The 21,410-nt window shown below is 46.7% G+C and overlaps 1 protein-coding gene across 3 annotated transcripts in view; it reads right to left on the reverse strand.

Annotated features, from left to right (window-relative positions):
• Nucleotides 1-1,235: 1,235 nt before the first annotated feature.
• The window catches only part of LOC116938948 (voltage-dependent N-type calcium channel subunit alpha-1B-like), a 217,121-nt gene continuing 196,946 nt past the window's right edge, over nt 1,236-21,410 (reverse strand). For all 3 annotated transcript variants that reach the window (XM_076061005.1, XM_076061006.1, XM_076061007.1), the window contains exon 52: nt 1,236-20,002. In XM_076061005.1, the coding sequence (XP_075917120.1) occupies nt 19,511-20,002 (492 nt within the window). In that variant the 3' untranslated portion in view covers nt 1,236-19,510. The remainder of the gene's footprint in view (nt 20,003-21,410) is intronic.

The following is a 21,410-nucleotide window of genomic DNA, read 5'->3' on the forward strand; positions in this document are numbered from 1 at the left end:
CCGGGGATGGACCAACAACACACTTAAGACAAAAAGCAGTTCTAAAGAAATGAAACATTGCCATACACCTAAAAAAAAACCTGTCTAAATCAATGCAGCAATAAAGCTACCAAGCCTGTACATGATATGGTGAAATGGCCTCATAAATGTCTAGTGGCTTAATATAGTGTGGCTATTACACTTATAACCATTTAACTTCTGAATTTTTGTTGTGAAATCTGCATTTTTGGCAAATTTCCTCTGGCTTGCGTGTGGAAATTTTTACTGCAAAAGATAAAAAAAAAATATCGTGCTGAAATCCTGTACTTAAATTATCAACCCAACCATAGCTAATATAAAAGTTCACCACTTTAAATAACACCGTGGAATTGTTTGCTTATTTCAAATCACAATTCACCAATCTTTTGAAATTGCTGTTGTCATAAACATGTGCGCCAATGTGCCAATTCTGCACAGCGGGCCTAGCAAGGCTGCCAAGGAACAGCAGTACCTGCCCTAGTTCTCAATGCCTGTGTAAAGACAGTGTGTGGACAAGCCCCAGAAAGGTTCGGGAATTCGCCAGAGGGTTCAAGATCAAAGGGGGGGCCAAGGAGGGAGGAGGGCCACGCCGTGCATAAAAAGGGCTGTGTCGAGGCGAGGCGGTTCGGGGCTTGTTTGGTTGGGGCTCGGGCCATCGTCGCTGTCTCCTCGTTGTTGCTGCCTCTTCTGTCGACGTCACTCTCTTCTCGTCGTCACCGTCTCCACGTCGCCGCTGTCTCGCGGCGCCGGGTTCTTAAGTGAAGTTAAAGTTTCAATAGAGAAACCCTCAACAGTCCGTGTTCGAAGTCACTACACATGCCTCAAGGTGCATTATTTATCCTGCTCTAAGCACGGGCCTCTGCTGACGGCAATGATTTACCTCGAGAAGATTATAGGTTTCCTGATTTAACGATCGGTGCGAGTAAATTAATGCGGTAATACCCCGATTTACGTCGCCGCCCTTAACATCGTTTCGCAAGTATGTCGTCACTTTAGTGTTAACACCGCTACTACCAGATTTGCGTCGCCTAAACTCCACTGACGTCGCTTACAGCATCGCCTCTCGGACCTTGCCTCCACCACCTCACCCTGGACATCGCTTTGACGTCGTTTCGATATTCGTCGTCGCACCTTTCAGGAACGTATCCCCGATGTACATTCACAAATCGCCGTCGTACACATTGACAATATTACTTAAAATGCACAATTACAGACGGTTATATTGTATTTTGTTTATTGTTTCTCATAAGAAGTCTAACATACATGCGATTTTCAATCCATGCATATAAAAAAAAACAAAATCGGTACTTTGAATTGTAATATTTTTCAAAGCATCTAAATCGTGAAATGAATTGATTAAAATTTACTTTTTTGTTGCAGCAAAATGAGAAAGTTTCCGATTTGTCGCGATGTTCACACGAGGGCGCGGGCCTCCAGAGCCGACACCACCACCACGCGGCTGCCGCTGTTGAAAATTCGTACCCAATAACGCTGCAGGTGTAAACTTTCACCAATCCTTTCGGTGACTAAATAAGAAAGGACGTAAAAAAAGAACGCGGAAGGAAAGTAACAAGTTGGCTAGCGTTTGAACCACGGGGCGCACCGACGCAAACGCAATCTGTACGGCATGCGCGCACGTGTTCACGGGGAGCCGCTGGCCAGCTTGTGCCTCCCCTTCTTCCATTTACAGATATCTTGTGATTTAACAAATTATAAAACAACAGCAAAATGTGTCTCGTGCACTTACAAAAATGTATTCTCCACCCTCCCCCCCCTCCCTCCCAAAACCCAGTTTTTTTTTAAAAGACATATTCATAAAACAAGCTGGAAAAGCCAGTCTCAGTTTGGGCCTTAATGTTCGGAGAAACTAACGCTTGGTTACAGTCCGTATAAAAAAGCACGTAAAAAAATGGCAAAACTCTCAAGTGCCCTGAAGCACGCATTTCAATGAAGCCACGGGGGGGGGGGGGGGGTACTACGCTAAGGATCCCAATTGAAGCACTGGCGAGGGACCCCCAGCACCCACCACTGTCGCCAAGATGTGTTTTTTGGCGACAGCGCGGGCCGCTCGTGTTTTCCGTCGCGGCGGGCAACTGGACGAAATCATCGGTGCGATGCGTGCCACCCAATTCGCGAGAGGTCCAAGGGGGCGATCCCTCACCAGCGGGTGTTGCCCAAGGCATTCTGTGCCAACACCAACGTGGCCGCTCTCTCTCTATCTCTTAAAAACAAATGCCGTTGCACTTCACGAAAACCTCGTCCAAAAGACATTTGATTTTTTTAAATACATATTCAAAAAAACAACCGGTCCAAATTTTCTCCGCGAACCCGAATCTACAATGAATGATGACATTGTGGTGAGGATATTTTGCGCTTCAATTAGTATTAGATGGGGTTTACATCAAGTGGCGGGAGTTAAGATTCATAATGTAGAAAAATAATAACCGTGCAATTGTACATCTTAATTAAAAACAGCGGGACAGCCTCCGGTCCATGATGCTCACCAATGAGCCAACTTCGACAGTAAAATATTCTCGCTCTTGAAACGATGGACAGTTCACATCACACGTAGCCACCCATTCACCCCGATGGAGAATACTCATAGGCAATGTGTAATGCCCCTTACAGAGTTGTTCGTCGAATGGCGTTCTCATAGAGCCAGGCCTAAGACTTACGTGTTTGATAAACATTCCGTGTCTCTCCAACAAACTGTGTGTGGCTGTGAATGCGTCCCTCTCCCGTAACAAGGGTTTGCGTATTCATCCAAGGGACGCAACAGAGTCCATTTTTAAATCAACGGATGTAATTCAACTCTTTTAATAATTCCCACTCAAATGGTACTCCACAGTCTTGAAATCGACTGCATTCGCAAAAAAAAACCAAAGCATTGTTATTTTAACAACAATGTTACTTGAGAGCAATGTGTTGTATTTTAATATTCATGCCTAGCCAATGAAGACAGGCTTGACAAGCGAGGATAATTTAGGATGAATGATGACCGATGAAGATGACAACACTGCTGTTGGTGCAACGACGGACGATCCGCAATCCTCCACTGCAACAGCCCAAACCAACCCCTATCCTGCGGTGATCCAACAACCCTTGCCCCGAAAGCGCACACTCCACCAGTCACCCATTCAAGGCCGAGTTGCCCTAGGGGAGGCTCCAGAACAGGCACCACCGATTTATGTGGATGGTCGATAAGGGTACGGTGGTGAACTGTGTTTACGTGCGATTCTTTGTATACGCGTGTACGTTGGACGGCGCATGCGAGTGTACGCCGTCTGAATGCGCGTGGGTGTTTGCGTGGGTAATGTGAGGGGTGCGATGGGTTCGTGCACTGCGCTACGAAGCCGCCAACTTGAGTTTCATCACCGGCCCTGCCATTCACCAGCGGCGAGTGATTTCAGAGCTGTTTCCGAGCCTCCCCTAGGTCCACTCAGCGTTAAATCGGTATCTGCACGGCATCTGCACGGTGTCTGTACGGTGTCTGCACGGCATCTGCACGATGTCTGCACGGTGTCTGGACGGAGTATATAATCCATCCCCGAGGAGGTATGGGATGGTGGATCACGTTAAGATGGCCAGGTGACAGCAGCAGAGCACGTGGATTCCTGCATCCATCTGTGAGAATGTTTGAGTCTTAGCTCCCCCCCCGCCCCCTAATCATATATTCTTCTGGGTACTACCTAATCATCTTTAAAAATGAGTCTTAGAACTCATTGCAGAGGCTTTCCCAGGATCCGTATCATATTCATCATCGTCGCCGCCATTGTCAGAAGCATCGTCCTACATTTAAAATGAATTGAGATCCTGTCAACATGAGGTTAACATGTTAACATCTCTTGCGTGGCAGGAATGGTGTGACGACACCCGTTGGGAGGAAATACTGACATGTATACAATACACGTGTGTGTGTGTGTAAGCAGCGTAAACAAAATAAGTGCACACAATTAGTGCAAATACAAACTGTGCAAACTTGACACAAACAAAATTGTATACATAACATAAATGAATACTCTTAAATAAGAAGAGTTTGACAAAAAAATATAATTCTCACAATAAATATCCACGCGGTAACCAACTGAAGCCGACGGTAACTGCAGCATTGACGTTGGTGGCTTCACATTCACGAATGCGCAAACCCCTTGGAGAGTGGAAAACAAAGCGGAGATGGAATCAAACATCTCGGGGCTGTGTCGTGGAATTCTTCTCCAACACACAACCGGTATGCTGCTGTACTTGTCACGAATTGGCCACGTTCTGTTTACGTGACAAACCTTACTCTTTGGTTCTATTCGATAAAGTCACGTAGGTAAAAAATAAAACAACAAAAATCACGACGTTTCGGCCACAACACAAGTAGCCTTCTTCAGGTGAAGGAACAGAACTGTCGGGACGACAGAGCTTCAATAAACGCTGCTAAGATTCGACGCGTCTTTTAAGCTGGGTGAGAGAAGTGAGGCACCTTGACAAAGGAGTTTACATATCAAACAGGAGAATTTAGCATTGAAATAGCTGAGGGATTAGCTTGTGACTGGTCACAGAAATAGCTATGTTAAAGTCAAAGTTTACACATTCACAGAGGTACCTAGTACATGGACGCCAAAGGGGCTGCACTACCCAACTATCATACAGTAAACCGATGTGAAAAAACTAAGTCTAAATTACATCAATATAATAAATGTACTTATTTGCAAACCCACGGGTTTTTATCAGAGATTTGTTCACGAGGCAATTCAGATGTACAAACACAGACACAATTTCAACCGAGAAGATGGTTTCAAATTAAGCAACCAATGGAAAGATGTTCTAAATCGAATCAAACATTAAACTAATTTTCAATGGTACAGTATATTTTTTCAAGTAGTGGTACCCCAAACTTTCGCAGCTCTTAAAATTCCCTTTTCACACCATAATAGGTAAACTCCCCCCCCCCTCGCCGACCTGCACATGTTCGCCCCCTCTACACCGTTCATCATGCTAAGTCCGCCAATTAAATGCTAATTTTTTTATGCTAATTCCTTTGTCAAGGCACCTTGATTCCTCTCACACAGCTTAAAGGTCGCGGTCTGAGCTTGGCTGTGTTCACTCCAACATTGAGGTAGTTTATATTTTATTTTTTTATTGGTTTATTATATGGTATTCAGTATATAGTGTAGTGTATACCCAGTTGCTGTTAATAGCTCAGCTTATTGAAGAATATATTGAGTACATTTATTATATTGATGTAATTTAGACTTAGTTTTTTCACATCGGTTTACTGTATGATAGTTGGGTAGTGCAGCCCCTTTGGCGTCCATGTACTAGGTGCCTCTGTGAATGTGTAAACTTTGACTTTAACATAGCTATTTCTGTGACCAGTCACAAGCTAATCCCTCAGCTATTTCAATGCTAAATTCTCCTGTTTGATATGTAAACTCCTTTGTCAAGGTGCCTCACTTCTCTCACCCAGCTTAAAAGACGCTACGAATCTTAGCAGCGTTCATTGAAGCTCTGTCGTCCCAACAGTTCTGTTCCTTCACCTGAAGGCTACTTGTGTTGTGGCCGAAACGTCGTGATTTTTGTTGTTTTATTTTTTTACCTACGTGACTTTACCGAATAGAATCAAAGAGTATGGATCCTTGCAGTCACGAAAGCTACAAATCTAGGAGTGACAAACCTTACTAATTGGCTGTCGGGTGATGGCGGGTTTAACGGCACATTTTTATTTGGGCGATCTAACTGAAAAAAAACCACCTCTATTATAGACGTCTCGGGCTGTAAGTGTCGTGGAAGTCGTCCGCCGACAAGCCCGGTTTTTGTGTAACCTAAGGCCCCTGGAGCAGGCAGTCACGGCTTGAATGGAGGTGAAACTAACGGGCGTCTAAACGGTATCAGGGACTCAACAGTGAGGGGGGTTTAGCCTGTCCAAAGATTGTGTGCAACAGGAGATCAGCAGTTTAACACGCAGTCGTAGCAGTAGTAGCAGGAGGCTTTCGCGACCAATATTGTCCATAATAGGTGTTTTTTGGGATTAGATCCTTAAATGTGTCGTTAAATCCACCACCACCTGACACAGCCAATTAGTAAAGGTTTGTCACGGAAACAAAACGTGCCAATTAGTTACTAGTACAGCACACGGGTGTGTTGGAAAGTAAACCCACTACTACATTTACAATTCCAGTACTGTGACGATTCGCTGGTAATTACAACCAGCCTCATCAGGCGACAGACAAAATTATTAAGGCGATAAGCACTGTGCTCTTTTGATGAAGCAAGAGGGAGCTGTGACGTGAACAGTGTTAATTTTAGACGTAACCAGTTTCCACGATGGCGCTGGCACCTGAAGGAAAATGGGCAGACGTTTCTATGTGAGAACTTCTTTCGCACCGTACGTAGCCAACCGTGCTAAATCGGAGGTGCGGTGAAGAACTAAACAGAAAAAAGCAGTTTCTAAAGAAACGCGCTTTCAATCTGGATTTCAATTCGTGGCGTCACAGTCTTCAGCGTTCTCTTCAGAGCACGCACTTTTGATGCCCCGACCGAAAATAACGTGCGGCTCTGGGAAGTCCCTCTGCAGTGCCATCCAATCACTTTGTGTAAACTCTCTCGGTGCTGCTGATGACGTACAGGCAAAGTGGAAGCCAGTAAAGCGCTCCGATATGCTCCATTTTTTTTGTAATCTCTTAAATCCTTTGAATTTGGCCACATTTATACTTACAAGAGGCAGGGTGGCGAAGTGCTAAAACTCACACTTCACAGCAAGAAGTGCCCTAGTATGATTTCCAACATGGGTGTGGCTTTGTGTGTAGATTTGAAATGTTTTCTCTCCCCGTTCTTCATTGGTTTTCTCCCACAATAATACACAATGTTACTGGTATCGGCCAATTATCCTAATGTTGTAAAAGTGTTTTCATCCTGGATGAAATAGTCGAGCGGCACTGTGATCAAAACAAAAATGTGAAAACTCGAGATGTGGTTCCAATATTCATATTAATAAAAAAAACACAAAAATCAAGACAAGATAGGATTTTCGGACGGTATCTAAGAAAAATATTTCGGGTTATTCCAAAAAGCCAAGTGACGTGACTAATATTACATCGCCTGCGCTGTTTTCCTGCCAACAATTATGCCGCGTGGCGTCCGGAGATGACACTTGTGTGAGCACAAAGCGACATCGTGTAAACGATCCAAAAATGTTCGTCAAAATAACATAAATCTCACGCGTTTCAATCTGAAATTCACTCCTTAGGTAGACTAACCCATGGTACATCCCAATTACCCACATCAGAAGTGGTAGCTCCCATTTTACTTTGTTTACCGACTCCACTGCTGGATTTGTCATGAATGTTGATTGCACGTCACCCATTTCCCAAACGCTGGTTTCAATTGTCATTAACATGATTCCCCGTTACTGCCTGCATTGCGTTCGTAAAGACCAAACGTTACAATTGTCCCCCTCCCCCACCTTCAATCTGAATTGTCTTTGTGACTTGAGCAGATATCTGTGGTTTGCCGAATGAAAACCACCGATTGTAAAATGTTGACATTGTTCTTTGGTTACAAAACCACAACAAAAAGTTCACCATAGCCATACACAAAACTCATTTTTATTTTACCAAGTAAGGCCCACTGAGCTATGTAGCTCTTTTTCAAGAGCAACCTGGCCACAAATGATCGCTCAACGAAGTGGCTTACCGCGTGGAAATTTATAGCAGCCAAATTATTCGTGTGTGGTTTATCATATTTTCGGATTAACCGCGCACCTGACATTTACATTATTTAATAACTCATGGATTTTCTCTTAAGCTGAAATTAATACTCTAAAAACAGTTATACATTGTTATTCTTGGAAATGTTTATTACAAGTCACGTGCTTAAACCGAACAAATATGTGCTCCAGTTAATCCGAAATCTACGTGATTGCCTCTACAGTACAGTAGTTGCCGTATATTTACCTCAGTGGGCGGGGTTTAAATTATTGAGTGGCGTGGTTCTGCTGCTATCAACTTAGTGGGCGCAGTCTTCTGCTGGAAGGCAGCAGGAAAGTGTTCTTATCACTGAGCATGCACATCGACTGATCGATCGTTAGTATTCGTTCTAAATCGATAAGGATCATTAAACAAACTAAATGTTCCGAACTTAAACATAACTTATACCTATATTAGTGGCTTTTGGCATAGAGATCCGCAGAAAATGTATAGGTTTGGATTATCCGTGATTGTGAATTATCCGCGGCCGTCCTCCCGTCATTGGCTTAGAAAATCGAGAGACTACTGGACTCTTAAACGCGTGACGTTGATTCTAAATGTGGAGAGAAACCCCGGAGGACCCAGAGAAAAATCCACGCGACCATGGGGAGAGAGATACCGCAAACTCCCACGGTGACATTGCTGCCTTGCCCAAGTTTGCATTTATTGTTGAAAAGTCGTCCCGAATTTACGTTCTTTTGTGATTTGTACCTGTAAACGTTATTTATTTATAATTTACTTGCTTACCTTTCATATACTTTGCACTCCTATCGGGTTTTGAATTGTTTGTTGTTGTTACTTTGACCCCCGTGCCCCTACTAATGGACATCTGTGAAAGAGCTTCATAGCTCATCGGATTTCTCACCTCAGTCTACGTAAAAATTCGGATTCTTGGTAGGACTTAGATAATCTGCAGCAAGTTGATCATGATTTATGTTCACCTGTCCGCTAGAATCCTGCACAGCCAACGCGCCTGGACACAGACAACACGCCTGGACACGAGGACAAGTAGCAGACAAGAGCACGTGCCAGAGCACGTGCCAGAGCACGTGCCAGAGCACGTGCCAGAGCACGTGCCAGAGCACGTGCCAGAGCACGTGCCAGAGCACGTGCCAGAGCACGTGCCAGAGCAACGGATCCACGGCAACACGTCACAAACGTTCGCTCACGCACAAATAACACGACACGCAGTACACGTAGCCGATCTCGCCCGCAGACCGTTTGCTGTCGATGGGCGTTCACGCGTAACTGCTTTAAAACAAAAAGTACTGCACTGCATTATGTTCGCTTTGCCAACTACACGAGCAATCTCACCAACCCAAGTGGTGAGGAGGGGGGGGAGAATGTTGGCTCATTAGAATCAAAGCTAGCTGCAGCCTTGTAAAATGCAAACGCACATGCATGCACGGTATATACACAATCACGTACAAAGATAAAAACTAAATTCAAAGTGATATACCCATAAATACACATGTATAAACATAAGCATAAATAGTCTACGGTGTGTCTATGCCAGCACTCCAGGCAGAGACGACGTAGCAGCAGCACTACCTTCAACGCGTCGCTGCAGTGCTGGACTGTGATTGCGCTGTAAACAGGATAAAATGAATACGCGACAGAATGGTTGATAAATCATGTTAATGTTTTAGGCCCATATATGGAGTCATCAGGCGTGGCTTTGCCTGTATAAGGAACGGGAATCGACATATTTTTTACGATCCAATGCTCGATTCAACAGGAATCGACCAATTGTTAAAGATACAAAGCTCGATCCATGCTTGATCCATGCTCAAACACATAGCTGTGATATCTAGAATATATTTTTAAATCGTTAAAGTGATTCCTGTCACATGAGTTCTGGATTTAAAGAGACGGTGTGGATCGAAAACGCCCATATTAGGCCGCCCCTGGGCGTTGATTGGATTTCTTCACATAAACATAATGTATCATTCATTCTATCGTGGATTCATTTTCTGTTACACAGCGCCCCTCAGACTCGTGGGAATCCCTCCCACGTTGTATACAAAACACTCCTCACACAATGCCTGAAAACATCTCACACTAAAAAACCCAATGCAGCAGGACCCTCCTGGAAAATGAGTCATCGGACTCGGTGTGACCTTCCTGGATAAACATTTACTATTATTATTAAAAATTGTACAATTGAAATGTGAAATGCGAGTGGCGTAAATTCCACATTCCTCCAATTACAATGGGTCGGTGTCTCCGAGTGAGGACCACAGCGTGCGATGGCTGTCCATGCCACTGATCACTTCACCACCGATTTGGCTCCACAGTGGGAAACAGACATCAGCGGCAGCTGCATCAGACGAGAGTGAATTTAAACCAGACTAGTGTGTTGAACTTCTTTCGCACCGTACATAGCCAACCGTGGCGAATGGGTAGGGACCGCAATGGGCGTACTGCTTACAAAATAACTCCCAAAATGGAACTCATGACACGTTCTTCATTACCAGTGTGTCAAAAAGTGTTACTATTTTTTACACTCGGGATGTAAGGTGAAAATTACACCGATTTTAAAATCGGTGTATATGCACGACAGCTCTTGGCAAATGTTTACATAGAGGCAAATTTTAATTACGGCTCATGCTTTTGGGTGTCTGATGTTAAGCGACTCCCACGCAACACGGCTTTTTATTCATGAGAAGCACTACCCCCAAGTGCGTAAAGGAAGAGAAATCCCATCATCCAGACTCATGTTCTCGTGCCAACCGCACTGATTTCACCCACAGTACGGCAGCTCACCTCACCCCTCTCTCGGCTTCTTCGCTCGCACCGCTCCACTGTGGAATCGTCTCTTCTGCCCACACAGCTCTCTCATAATGACCTTCCGCTCAATTCCAGAAACGCGTGAACTATTACCTATCGAGAACTTGATCTTAGTGCTGTTTGTTTCTGGACGCTTGATGCGTCGGGGCCGTTTGTTGACTGTGCTCAATAACCATGATTTTCTTTTCTTTTTTTTAAATCCAAACGAACCTGCAGATTGGGAGGGCCGTGGCGTGATGCTGGGCTGGCCGCATGTGAGGAGGTGACTTCCTTGTCACTCACCCGCATGTGACGAGGAGTTTGGGATTCGGACAGACAGGCAGCACCCACCTGCTCCGCCGCCGATTGATCGCGCGAGAAGCCTTTCCACGAGAGCATCACCATCCCCCGCTCTCGCGCCGAACACACCGACTGCCCGTCTCTCTCTTACTCGTGTGCCAGGCCGCAGAAATGACATTCATAAGAAGTTCCTTACAACGCGAAACGCTCGTTACAATAAATAAATAACGTCTACCGTACATTGACTCGGAGGAAAAAAGCATAAGGATGTCACCGACAAACTACGAACGCAAGATCAGGAACGATGCAGTGATGCCTGAGAAGAAGCAACACGTCCTCATTAAACGGCCCATTGGTTGTACTACTGGCTTATACAGCCTATGTCATCAGAAGTCGGCTGCACCCCCGAAATGCCGCGTGATCACGGCGATGCCACGTGGACCAAAGCACTCACAAATCTGGCTGCCTGCCTGCCTGCCTGATGACGCTGGTTGTAATTACTGGCGAAACGTCGTACTCAAATTGTAAATGTTGTGGATTTGCTCTCCAACACACCGGTGTGCTGTACTAGTAACGAATTGGCCACGTTCTGTTTACGTGGCAACCCTTACATTTATATTTATGCGATCTAACCCCAAACAAACCTATATTATGGATATTGGTCGTGAAAGCTTACGTGTTAAACAAAGCACTTACAAGTCTCTTGTTTTCCTTCCGTATTTGGTCGTTGAATGTGTGTTCGTGGGAATGGAATGAAAGAACTTTTACCACATCCTATATTTGGTTGTCGTGCTTAGGCCAGACATTCAATTGTAAATGCTGGGACGATCACGGTAAATAATGGTTCTTTACGTCAACAAAACACTCTGGAATTCATGGGTTATGTAAATGTGGATGTGCCGGAACGACGCCGGATATTCGTCCTGCCGCAGCCCACCGTGCTCCCTGCCAGCTCACCCCTCTGGCATAACGTTCCGGTGATACACGCGTGTCTGGTGTTCTGAGCAGTGCCGATACGTGCGTACCGTCATATACCGGCCCATTTACACCACTATGCACAAGCATTGGAAGTTTGAACTGGCGGGAGGAAAATTCAGCCGAGTGGATGTCACACGGGAACGTACGCAAACGTTGAACTCGCAACACCATCCGCAAGCGGATGCTCGGTGCCCTCAGGAGGTTACACTCACGACTGGAATGGATGCCCTGTACTCCTTGGGCATCGCGCTGCAGGCCCGACGTCCACCACCAATGTAAGGCTGCCACCGTTTCCACAGAGCGAACCCAGACACATCACAAAATGTGCAGTCACTAAAGTTTAACAACGGTGGTAATAAATGTCTGCACCGTGAACAGGGATGCCGTGGCCAGGATAAGTCTGGGTCACTGTCCGGGTCATGGCATCCGTGCTCAGGGACACACCGGGGTCAGGTGACAACCCTACTAACCACGGTGCCGTTTACACCAGGCTGCAATGCAGATGCTTGCTCCCGTAGGTGTTCGAATCTAAGCAGCTCAACTTCGGTAAAGCTGCGTGCTGCTGTTCGGTGGAGGTTGCCATCCTGTGGTCATGAATCTGAAGTAAAAACGTTTTTACAATGAGCAAGTACAAATCTATAATTTGAGACACCGATTGTCGAAACCGGTCCAGAGTTTGCTTAGAGTATTAAACTTATGGCGCAAACAATATTATACTGTACCAGAAGGTCGTGAGGCTGATGGGATGTGTAGAAAAATAGATTATATTTTTGATGTGGAGGGAAAGATATCTGATGGAGGTGTATTGTCCACGTATTGATTTAGAATCACGGTCATTAAAGTTTCCAAATTATGTATACATTCCTGTATTACAACTCTGATTGTTCTTGTTGATATAAAAAAAACAAATCAATTCTGTTCAAGGATAACCACTCGTTGAGAAGGGATGCAAATTGGCTCTTGAGGCAGAGTAACTCACTCTGCGTCTGACAAGAACTACGAACGAAAGCAATTGGCAAATATTGATTTGCGATCCGGGGGAATGTGACGAGCCTGCAAAAAGTGTGCAGTGCGTCTAGCTAAAAATATCTGACGTGAACTCATCTGAAACTGAATGATGAGACGAATTCAACTCCCGGTTCAAGTGGGTTAAATACGCACGATTGAAAATTGTTCGCGTTTTATGTACGTTGGACTATACGGTAGCCAACCTAAACCAGCTGGAAATCTCAGCAGCGATCACGATTGTGGATCGGCCGGGCTGCGTGCTCGCGCGTCTGCCGCGAAGCGTGAACGCGGGGTCAGCGGCGCGTGCTCCCTCCTGAGCGGAGCGCGCTCCGTCCTTCAGTTGCGACCGGCCGTGTCCACAGCCCATTGCGGCAGGAACGGCGATCACCAAGCAGACAATACACAGCCTCCTTCCCATACCTGTGCCTCCACATACTAAATAAATGTTACGCATCCCATCGGCCGCACGGCCTTCTGGGAAGTGCAACACATCCACAGCATTTGTTCAACGCAAAGCAACGCTCAGCACCGGTTATAGGACATTCAGTGTCTCATCAGCAGTTAGGCTTGCTTGAACCAATGCTGTTAAAACTGCCCGATGTTTGTAGGTAAAGTCTCTGAGATATGGGTCCTAGTTCGACGTCAAACGATATAATACATGATTAGTTTGCGTTATCTATTTAACAGGATGGTTTTACATCCAGTTAACATTTTTCTTTTAATGCAAACTCGGGCTCATTTGGCACACAGCTCCCTTAGCTGCAATGTGTGTGAAGACGGCATTGTAACGTCGAGGACACGGAGCAACGGCTGTGCAGTCTGGTTAACACTCGTTCACTTACCCTGAGTAGTTGTTCAACATACATACATACATAGCATGTTCACGTGTCGTAATTACAATTACGAAATACAGTCTGTTCTCCTATAACGCGTGTAGTCTTCACGACGCAAATTGAATGCAACGTGATGATGGCTGTATTAGGGAAGACATTTGTTTTCACGCGGATGCAAATTGGAGCTAACACGATTGAGTGAACAGAACGACGTCGTGCGAGGTTGCATCACACAAGGCGGGATGCTGCTGGATGCTTCTAGATGCTACCCACGTGACTCAGCCTTTGTTCAGCCTGCAATACGTAACTTACGTGTTCTCGCAGACTGTACGTTACCATATAACATACATTATTTATTATAACGCGACATTTCCGTAAAGTGGCATTCTTCAGGAACGCAACTACCGCATTACAGGAGAACAGACTGTACGTATATTGGTTCTTTCGGTAAAGTCACGTAGAAGGGAAACAAAATAATAAAAATATAAAACAATAAAATTCTCACGATGTTTCAGGCCACAACACAAGTAGCCGTCCTCACGGTGAAGAAACAGAACTGTCGGAAAGACAGCGCTCCAATGAACACTGCTAAGCTTGGCAGCGTATTTTAAGCTGGGTGGGAGGAGCAGAGCACCTTGACAAAGGAGTTTACATATCAACAGAAGAATTTAGCATTGAAGTAGCTGTGTTAATGTGAGAGATTAGCAGGATGTTAAAGTCAGAAATTAGGATGTAACTGGGAGATTGGCATGATGTTAATGTGAGGAATTAGCATGTAACTGGTCACGGAAGTAGCTATGTTAAAGTCAGAGTTTACATATCAACAGAGGCATTTAGTATATTGACGCTAAAGAACTTGACTTTACCGAAAGAACCAAGAATATTAATCCCTGCAGTCACGAAAGCTTTAAATCAAAATTTAGACTGTACGTACTTTATGGCGTGTTCTTATGTAACATCCCCACAAATGAGTCCCAAGTAAAAAGAAAATACGCAACTATAACCAACATAAAATACTGAACTTAAAATACCAGGATACCCCCTCTACAGCAGTGGTGTTCAAATGGAAGGGTATGTGCCCCCAATGGACTCATGGCCGGGTGAGAGTTAGTCAGATCACGTTTTTCCTTAACTGAAGCGTTCAAGATATAGGAATAGGTTTTACCCTTTTAACTGGCACAAAAACTGACACCTTTATTCAAGGCATCATGTTTGCAATAACCACAACACAAGCAGTCAAAATGCAAACAAAAAAGACAACTCTGATAATAATATGCACTGTCCTTGAATTTGATTGGTCCACACCCGAGACGGCTTTTCTTAGAGCCTAGTCTCCATTGGTGTTGGACCAGAAGGCGCCAAAAGGCGTACAACTCAAAAACAGCGCACTATCAGAGTATTGAGGGCTCGGGGTGAGCATTTACATTATGAGACCTCCTTTGCCAGTAACAAGATATAGGAATAGGTTTTACCCTTTTAACTGGCACAAAAACTGACACCTTTATTCAAGGCATCATGTTTGCAATAACCACAACACAAGCAGTCAAAATGCAAACAAAAAAGACAACTCTGATAATAATATGCAGTGCAGTCTTTTTGTTTGCATTTTGACTGCTTGTGTTGTGGTCATTGCAAACATGATGCAGTGCATATTATTATCATTATATCATTATATCATATGCAGTGCATATTATTATCAGAGTTGTCTTTTTTGTTTGCATTTTGACTGCTTGTGTTGTGGTTATTGCAAACATGATGCCTTGAATAAAGGTGTCAGTTTTTGTGCCAGTTAAAAGGGTAAAACCTATTCCTATATCTTGTTACTGGCAAAGGAGGTCTCATAATGAAGCGTTCAACGTTTGGAAAACGACCAAACACACGTGAAAGCGGAGGCAGGGCTGGGCTGCCGCGGAGAAAATGTGAAGAGCAGTGCCTCTGGACTCGACCGGAGGTAAGCGCGCGTGTGAAGCGATTGCCACCGCATGCTAAAGCGGGCAACACAGCGGCTGAAACGCACCACGGACGCTGCAGGGAGAAGCGGTGGAGCTTGTGTCATCGATTTTCTCGTTTACTGGAGTGAATGGAACAGTTTGAAAGGCCAATCGAGCCTGCACTGCCACGCACAAATGTATGCATACCAGGACTGTACTCATTTCTGCGCGTGAATCAAAAGCAGGTCTAGAATTCCCCTTTGTTTTGGATTATTCACAAGGAAAGTGGCATCACAAAACATGACATCACTTCCATATGGCATCGACCAATGTCGCTTTCGTGTACAACATGTCAATGTTGATTTGAAGCTTTCGTGACTGCAGGAATCCATACTCTTTGGTACCTTTCGGTAAAGTCACGTAGGTAGAAAAATGTAATAAAACACAAAATAATGTTACGACGTTTCGATCGCAACACAAGCGGTCGTCCTCAGGCGGAGAAAATAATCCAGCAGTGGAACTGCTGAACCAGCGAGGGAGCTGTCACAACAAGAGGTTATAGATGTGGCGATGGGCAAGCAAGTGGGGTCTGAGCTGGAAAGAAATTCCATCCCCGGACGCAAGCACGTCAGTTGTGTTAATGGGGGAGATTAGGGAGAGAGAGATTCGGGAGAGAGATTAGCATGAAATGAGCTTCTGTCGCCGCATAAGAGAATCGTCGCATATGCGCACCACAGCAATATTCATGGGAGATTAGCACTATGTTGAAGGGAGAGATTAGACAGGGAGATTAGGGGGATTAGCAAGTTAATGGCATGTCTATGTGTACCTACGTGACTTTATCAAAAGAACCAAAGAGTATAAACGTGTTAATGATCTGCACAAATCAGAAATTTTGCTTAAAATCCTAAATTTTTCATCTGCAAACTCCTAAATGTGCACGAGTTGCTGCCAGCTTTCTCAGCCTGCGCTATATCACTCAAGGCGGCCACACAGACCACCAGCCTGCCTACAGTCTGTGCCTAATTACCCGTTAAACTGCGGTGGCACAGTTCATTCGTGAGACGCTTGTGAGCCATGGCTTTAATCAATCTATAAACAACCCACCCTCAGAAGCAGTGCTTTAATTGGGGCGGACAAGCTTGTGGCGGTGGCGTCGCACCCAATTCCCGCAGCAAGTACAACAATCGGGCGGCCCAGAGGTCGCAACGAGCCTTTGGGCTGGAGGCCCGAGGCAGAATGCCACGTGGGTAGCCGTCTTATCCATTCATTAGCAACCAAAAAGAAAACAACAGCCCCGTTGTGGAACCCTCTTTTGTGAGGTCCCGGGCAAAATTGCCTCTTTCCCCCCCCACCACCTTTGGGCTAGCCCTGAAAACCACAATCGTTGACTGCGCAAACAGCGGCAGTATCACTGTGACGCCACCAACAAAATGAATTGACCAGGGGCCGTCCCCCATTCGAGAGAACACCACTGCATTGCGCTAAAGGGTGCAGACTCTCTACCTCTTATTTGCTACTTCGTAAACATAGTTTCGTCGACTCATTGTGCTTCATAGTTCACTTCCTCGTCAGCGTCAAAGTAAATGTCCTCTGGGATTGTACGTCACAACGCCGTGAAGGTGAAGCCAGGAACGTGGGTCTGGCCTTCGCTTGCGAAGGAGGGGCTCCGTCGTGTGTTTAGTGGCGAGCGTCGTGCGTGCGTGCGAAGTGTACGCGCCTCTCCCACTTTTTTAACTTTGGCATTTTTAATCAGATCGACACTAAATTTGGTTTGATATCAACATCGTTGACACACAGGTGGAGTTTTAAGGCCGTAATGATCGAGTTAGAAAAGTAACGGTGCGGAAATGATCAGGTGGGGAGGTGGATGGTGTGTCGTGTGTGGGGGGTGTGGGTGGAGGGGGAGGCGGGGGTGTGCAACAATCCACCACGACACGGACGTCACCAGGTGCAGGAGGAGCTGTTTTCCACAGTTAATCTACCGAGTTTTCACTTCACGATGAACACAGCGGTCGGGGAATGACGATTAACTCTTCTAACTGTGCTCGGGGAACACAAGTGGCGGGAATCGTGACATTCGTTTAAACACCTCTAAGTTGTCTGTGCGTTGTGTCCTCTGGAATGATTGTGTTCTTCGGAATGTACCAGACTAGGATATACTTGGATCCACCCTAACCCACCCCCCCCCAACAGCTTCCAGTAACTTCTCGAGTTAACGCGGCAAAAAACCCACCGTAGTTTGGTGCTAATCCGCGAGTTTCATCGCTTTTATTCCTTCGTCTGTAGCCCGACGGAATGCCCCCCACAACTTGGACTCGTGCATCCAGTGACTCTTCAGAATACAGCTGACCTGTCGGCAAAATCCCCATCGCTACTTGGATTACAGAAACCTAACGTAAGGTATTCACAGTGACGAAATCCCTATGCACCACAACTTTCAACTGTATGCAAAGCCCTGAGAAACTGGCACGCAGTGTATGTACAACGCACGGTAATTATAAAACAACACACTTACGTCCGTCAGTTTTCAGGCTGTGAGCATAGCTGCACTTCGGTTGACATTTTATACTTTTGCGCGTCCGAGCCGCTCATTATTTGCGCACTTTAGGCAGCACAGAAGCAGAGACCGAATGCCACTGTGATAACACATAAGCCCCGTCCCTTCCCAAGTGATATTCCCATCAATCAAAACAAGGTCTGCACAGAGAGTGAGAGAGACATAAACACACATTTCCCATGCTTTTAGATCTCTCTGTACATGCATACGAATTGGGTGATTTATTAAAAGCACACGTGGTTGCATTTTAGTGCAATGACCACTGGAAGGCCAACTTGAGCCCTATGCCTTGTGGAGGGGAGTTCACCAAGAATGTGCCAACATCCAGGGGGCTTTCTGAAGAGGTGCTAATGTGTGCCACGTGCCTCGCAAAAAGCCGCTGGCCATGGGGTTGAGGAGTGGCAGCGAACGCAAGCGCTGAGTAGACCCGCGATGCAGTGAAACCAACCGCATGGCTCTCAGGGGACATCCCGTCACGTTGGAAAGCTTTTGTGTTGTTGCTGCCTTGCTACTTGCAGTCGTGTCACCTGACCATAAGCCACACTTGGAAAATGAGCGTTTGCGTTGGCGAGCGCGCTCACTGTGAAATCCGTGTGCGGGACAACAGGGCGCTAGAGCAGCTCCGCGTCGCCGGGGCCGTCGAGGGAGGGGGGGGGGGCGGGGGGGCGGGGGATGGGCGAACGGCCGTCCCCGCGCCCGTCCGTGGCGCGCCGTCGATTTAGTGGTTATAGTGCAACATGCATTGCGCCGCGCGCTCTCGTCGGTGTCTCACCAAGCGAGGTCCTGAACGCGCCGGGCGACAGCCGCTTTCGTCAGGGATGGCTTTGCAGGCGTGTCTCTTGCCACGCGTTTTGTTTACGTGGACGGTGGATCCAGAGCGGCGGGGACGACGGTGCATCCTGAGCGCGATCGCCGCGCCTCGGGCCTCAGGGAGGCTCTTTGAGCATCGCGAAGACAGCGTTTTCAGTGCCGGTGGCAAAACAAAACGATGGATGCGATGAAGGATTTCACAGCCACCATTGCCGTCGGCTGTTGCAAATATTACTTCAATTTCATAACTTCATCTTACGGGAGGCCGATATATTTTCTAAAATTTTAACACTGTAAAGGAGAGCTCTGCATTACGATATAGAAAATGGCTTTGTGCTACAATTTGGATCTGAGAATGTGTGCCTGAGGAGGATGGGGTTCAGATTGAGAATTAGACTATGGCTACAATTTAGGGATATGGTTAGTGATCACGAGGTCACAGTAGGATGAGGCCCTTTTTTGCTGTTGAAAAATCCAGGTTAATGCTGACAGGCACGGGCTGCGAAACAAACACTCTGCATTGACAGCGGTGGGGGACATGGCTATGGCTTTTGGAGTCGGGGCTCAGCGCTAGCCGTATCTCTCGTGGCTCTCCGCATCGCTGTAGTTGCAGCTCAGCTGGGATTCCGACACGTAGCGCCGGTTCGTGAGCCCGGAGCGGTCGGAGGGTGCGCGCTCCTGGTGCGACACGGCCGACACCATGGAGCCGTCCTCCTGCGCCGAGGAGACCGGTGTCACGGCCGCGCTGCCGCCGCCGCGCGGGGACGTCGAGTTCGCGTGGGACGCGGCGATCCTTGCCGGCGGGGAAACGTGGTTGTGCCGCTTCCGCCCCGCCGCGCACTGGCCGCCGCGGGCGGTGGCGGCGGCGGCGGGGCCCGCGCGCGTGCGGTGCGCCCTGAGCGGCGCGCCGTGCGGGTGCTGCGAGCCCGGCGAGGGCGCGTCCTGCCCGCTGTGCGTATACGTGAGCGTGGGCCTCGGCGTCGCCGGCGTGCGCGGCAACTGCCGCCGGGACCGGTGTGGGGTGCTGCCCCCCGACGTGGACGGGGCGGGGCCCGGGCTCACCTGCGGAAGTGGCAACGCCACGGATGGGGGGCGGGGAGCGGGGAGGGGGGGGGTGGTGGGATGGGGGGGAGGGGGTGGGATGGGGGGACAGGGCAGGGGGGAGTGGGGGGAACGGGGGGGGGGTGTACGGGACAGATGGAGGATTGTGTTGCTAAGGCAGCAGGTTTCAAAGGTCAAAGGTGAAAGTCAACAGGTTAATAGGAGCAATTCAAGATAGAGGTCAGGTTGTCATCATGGCTAAAGCCGTTGATGCCACCTCTTGGGATTATGGGGAACCAAATGAACGAAGAGCAGGCAAAAGGGCTGAGGGAATTACAGTTTCAGATAAGGTGACTCCCCTTGCACTTACCGAGGTAAAGTCAGAGTTGCAATGGGTAGAGCATACAGGGGAACACAGTGCAGTGACACAAATCCAGTTGATGTTTAACCCAGTTTTTCGGCATCAGCATTGCAAGGAGTTAAACGTTTACATTTGACTTCACTGGCCAATTCTGCCGATGAAAATGTGCCCGATCTTATCAGGAGCTAAGCATGCTGGGGCCTAGTCAGTGCTTGGATGGTGATCACCAATGTACACACTGGTTGTCGGGGCTGTGGGGCTATGTGCTAGGCAGCGCAGGGCAATTCAGCAAAATCCAACGTATTGTACTACTATGCACCCACATCTACGGTTCCTGCCTTAATCGCACCTCCGATTAGCACGGTTGGCTATGTACGGTGCGAAAGAGGTTCGAAATCAACCAGCGCAGATCAGTGTGGTGAATAAAGAATATAATGACCCTTTCTGGCAATAAAACAGGTGTTAAGATGTTCAAACACCAAATATAAACCTTTTGTAAGGAATCAAGTCTGCATTAACGAGACGTACTTGTGGTGAACACGAAAACAAACATGGTCTTATAATATATGCATTGTCTTTGACAATGCAAAATATATCTATTTGGTTTAGCACGTAGGCTTTTGCGACCAGTATTATTCATAATAAAGGTCTTTTGGTTAGATCACATTATTATGTGTTGCAACCCTCCACCACCCGACATGGCCAATCAGTAAAAAAAAATGTGTCACGTGAACAAAACGCCAATTAGTTACTTCTTCAGCCCACCGGTGTGTTTGAAGAGTGAATCCACAACATTTAGAATTTGAGGACGAAGTTTCGCTGGGAATTACAAAGTTTCGCTGGATCTTTGGGTGAGGGTTGTGCATGGTGTTGGAGGTTCAGGAATCGACTGCACCGGGAATTTGTTCAAGGCGGGAATTGGAATTTGATAGGGAAATGGGTAAGTTGCAGAGGTTCAGGTCAACTGATAAAGGTCAGAGTTGGTTGGAAAGTTACGTCAGAAAAACAAGACACATTATACACCCAGAGTGTATTGTCAATTACAAATACAGTTTAAAACGCTTGCTT

This window comes from Petromyzon marinus, chromosome 5 (genome assembly GCF_048934315.1).
Source record: "Petromyzon marinus isolate PM22_M1 ecotype Great Lakes invasive population chromosome 5, UKy_Petmar_22M1.pri1.0, whole genome shotgun sequence".
NCBI classification, from domain to species: domain Eukaryota; kingdom Metazoa; phylum Chordata; class Hyperoartia; order Petromyzontiformes; family Petromyzontidae; genus Petromyzon; species Petromyzon marinus.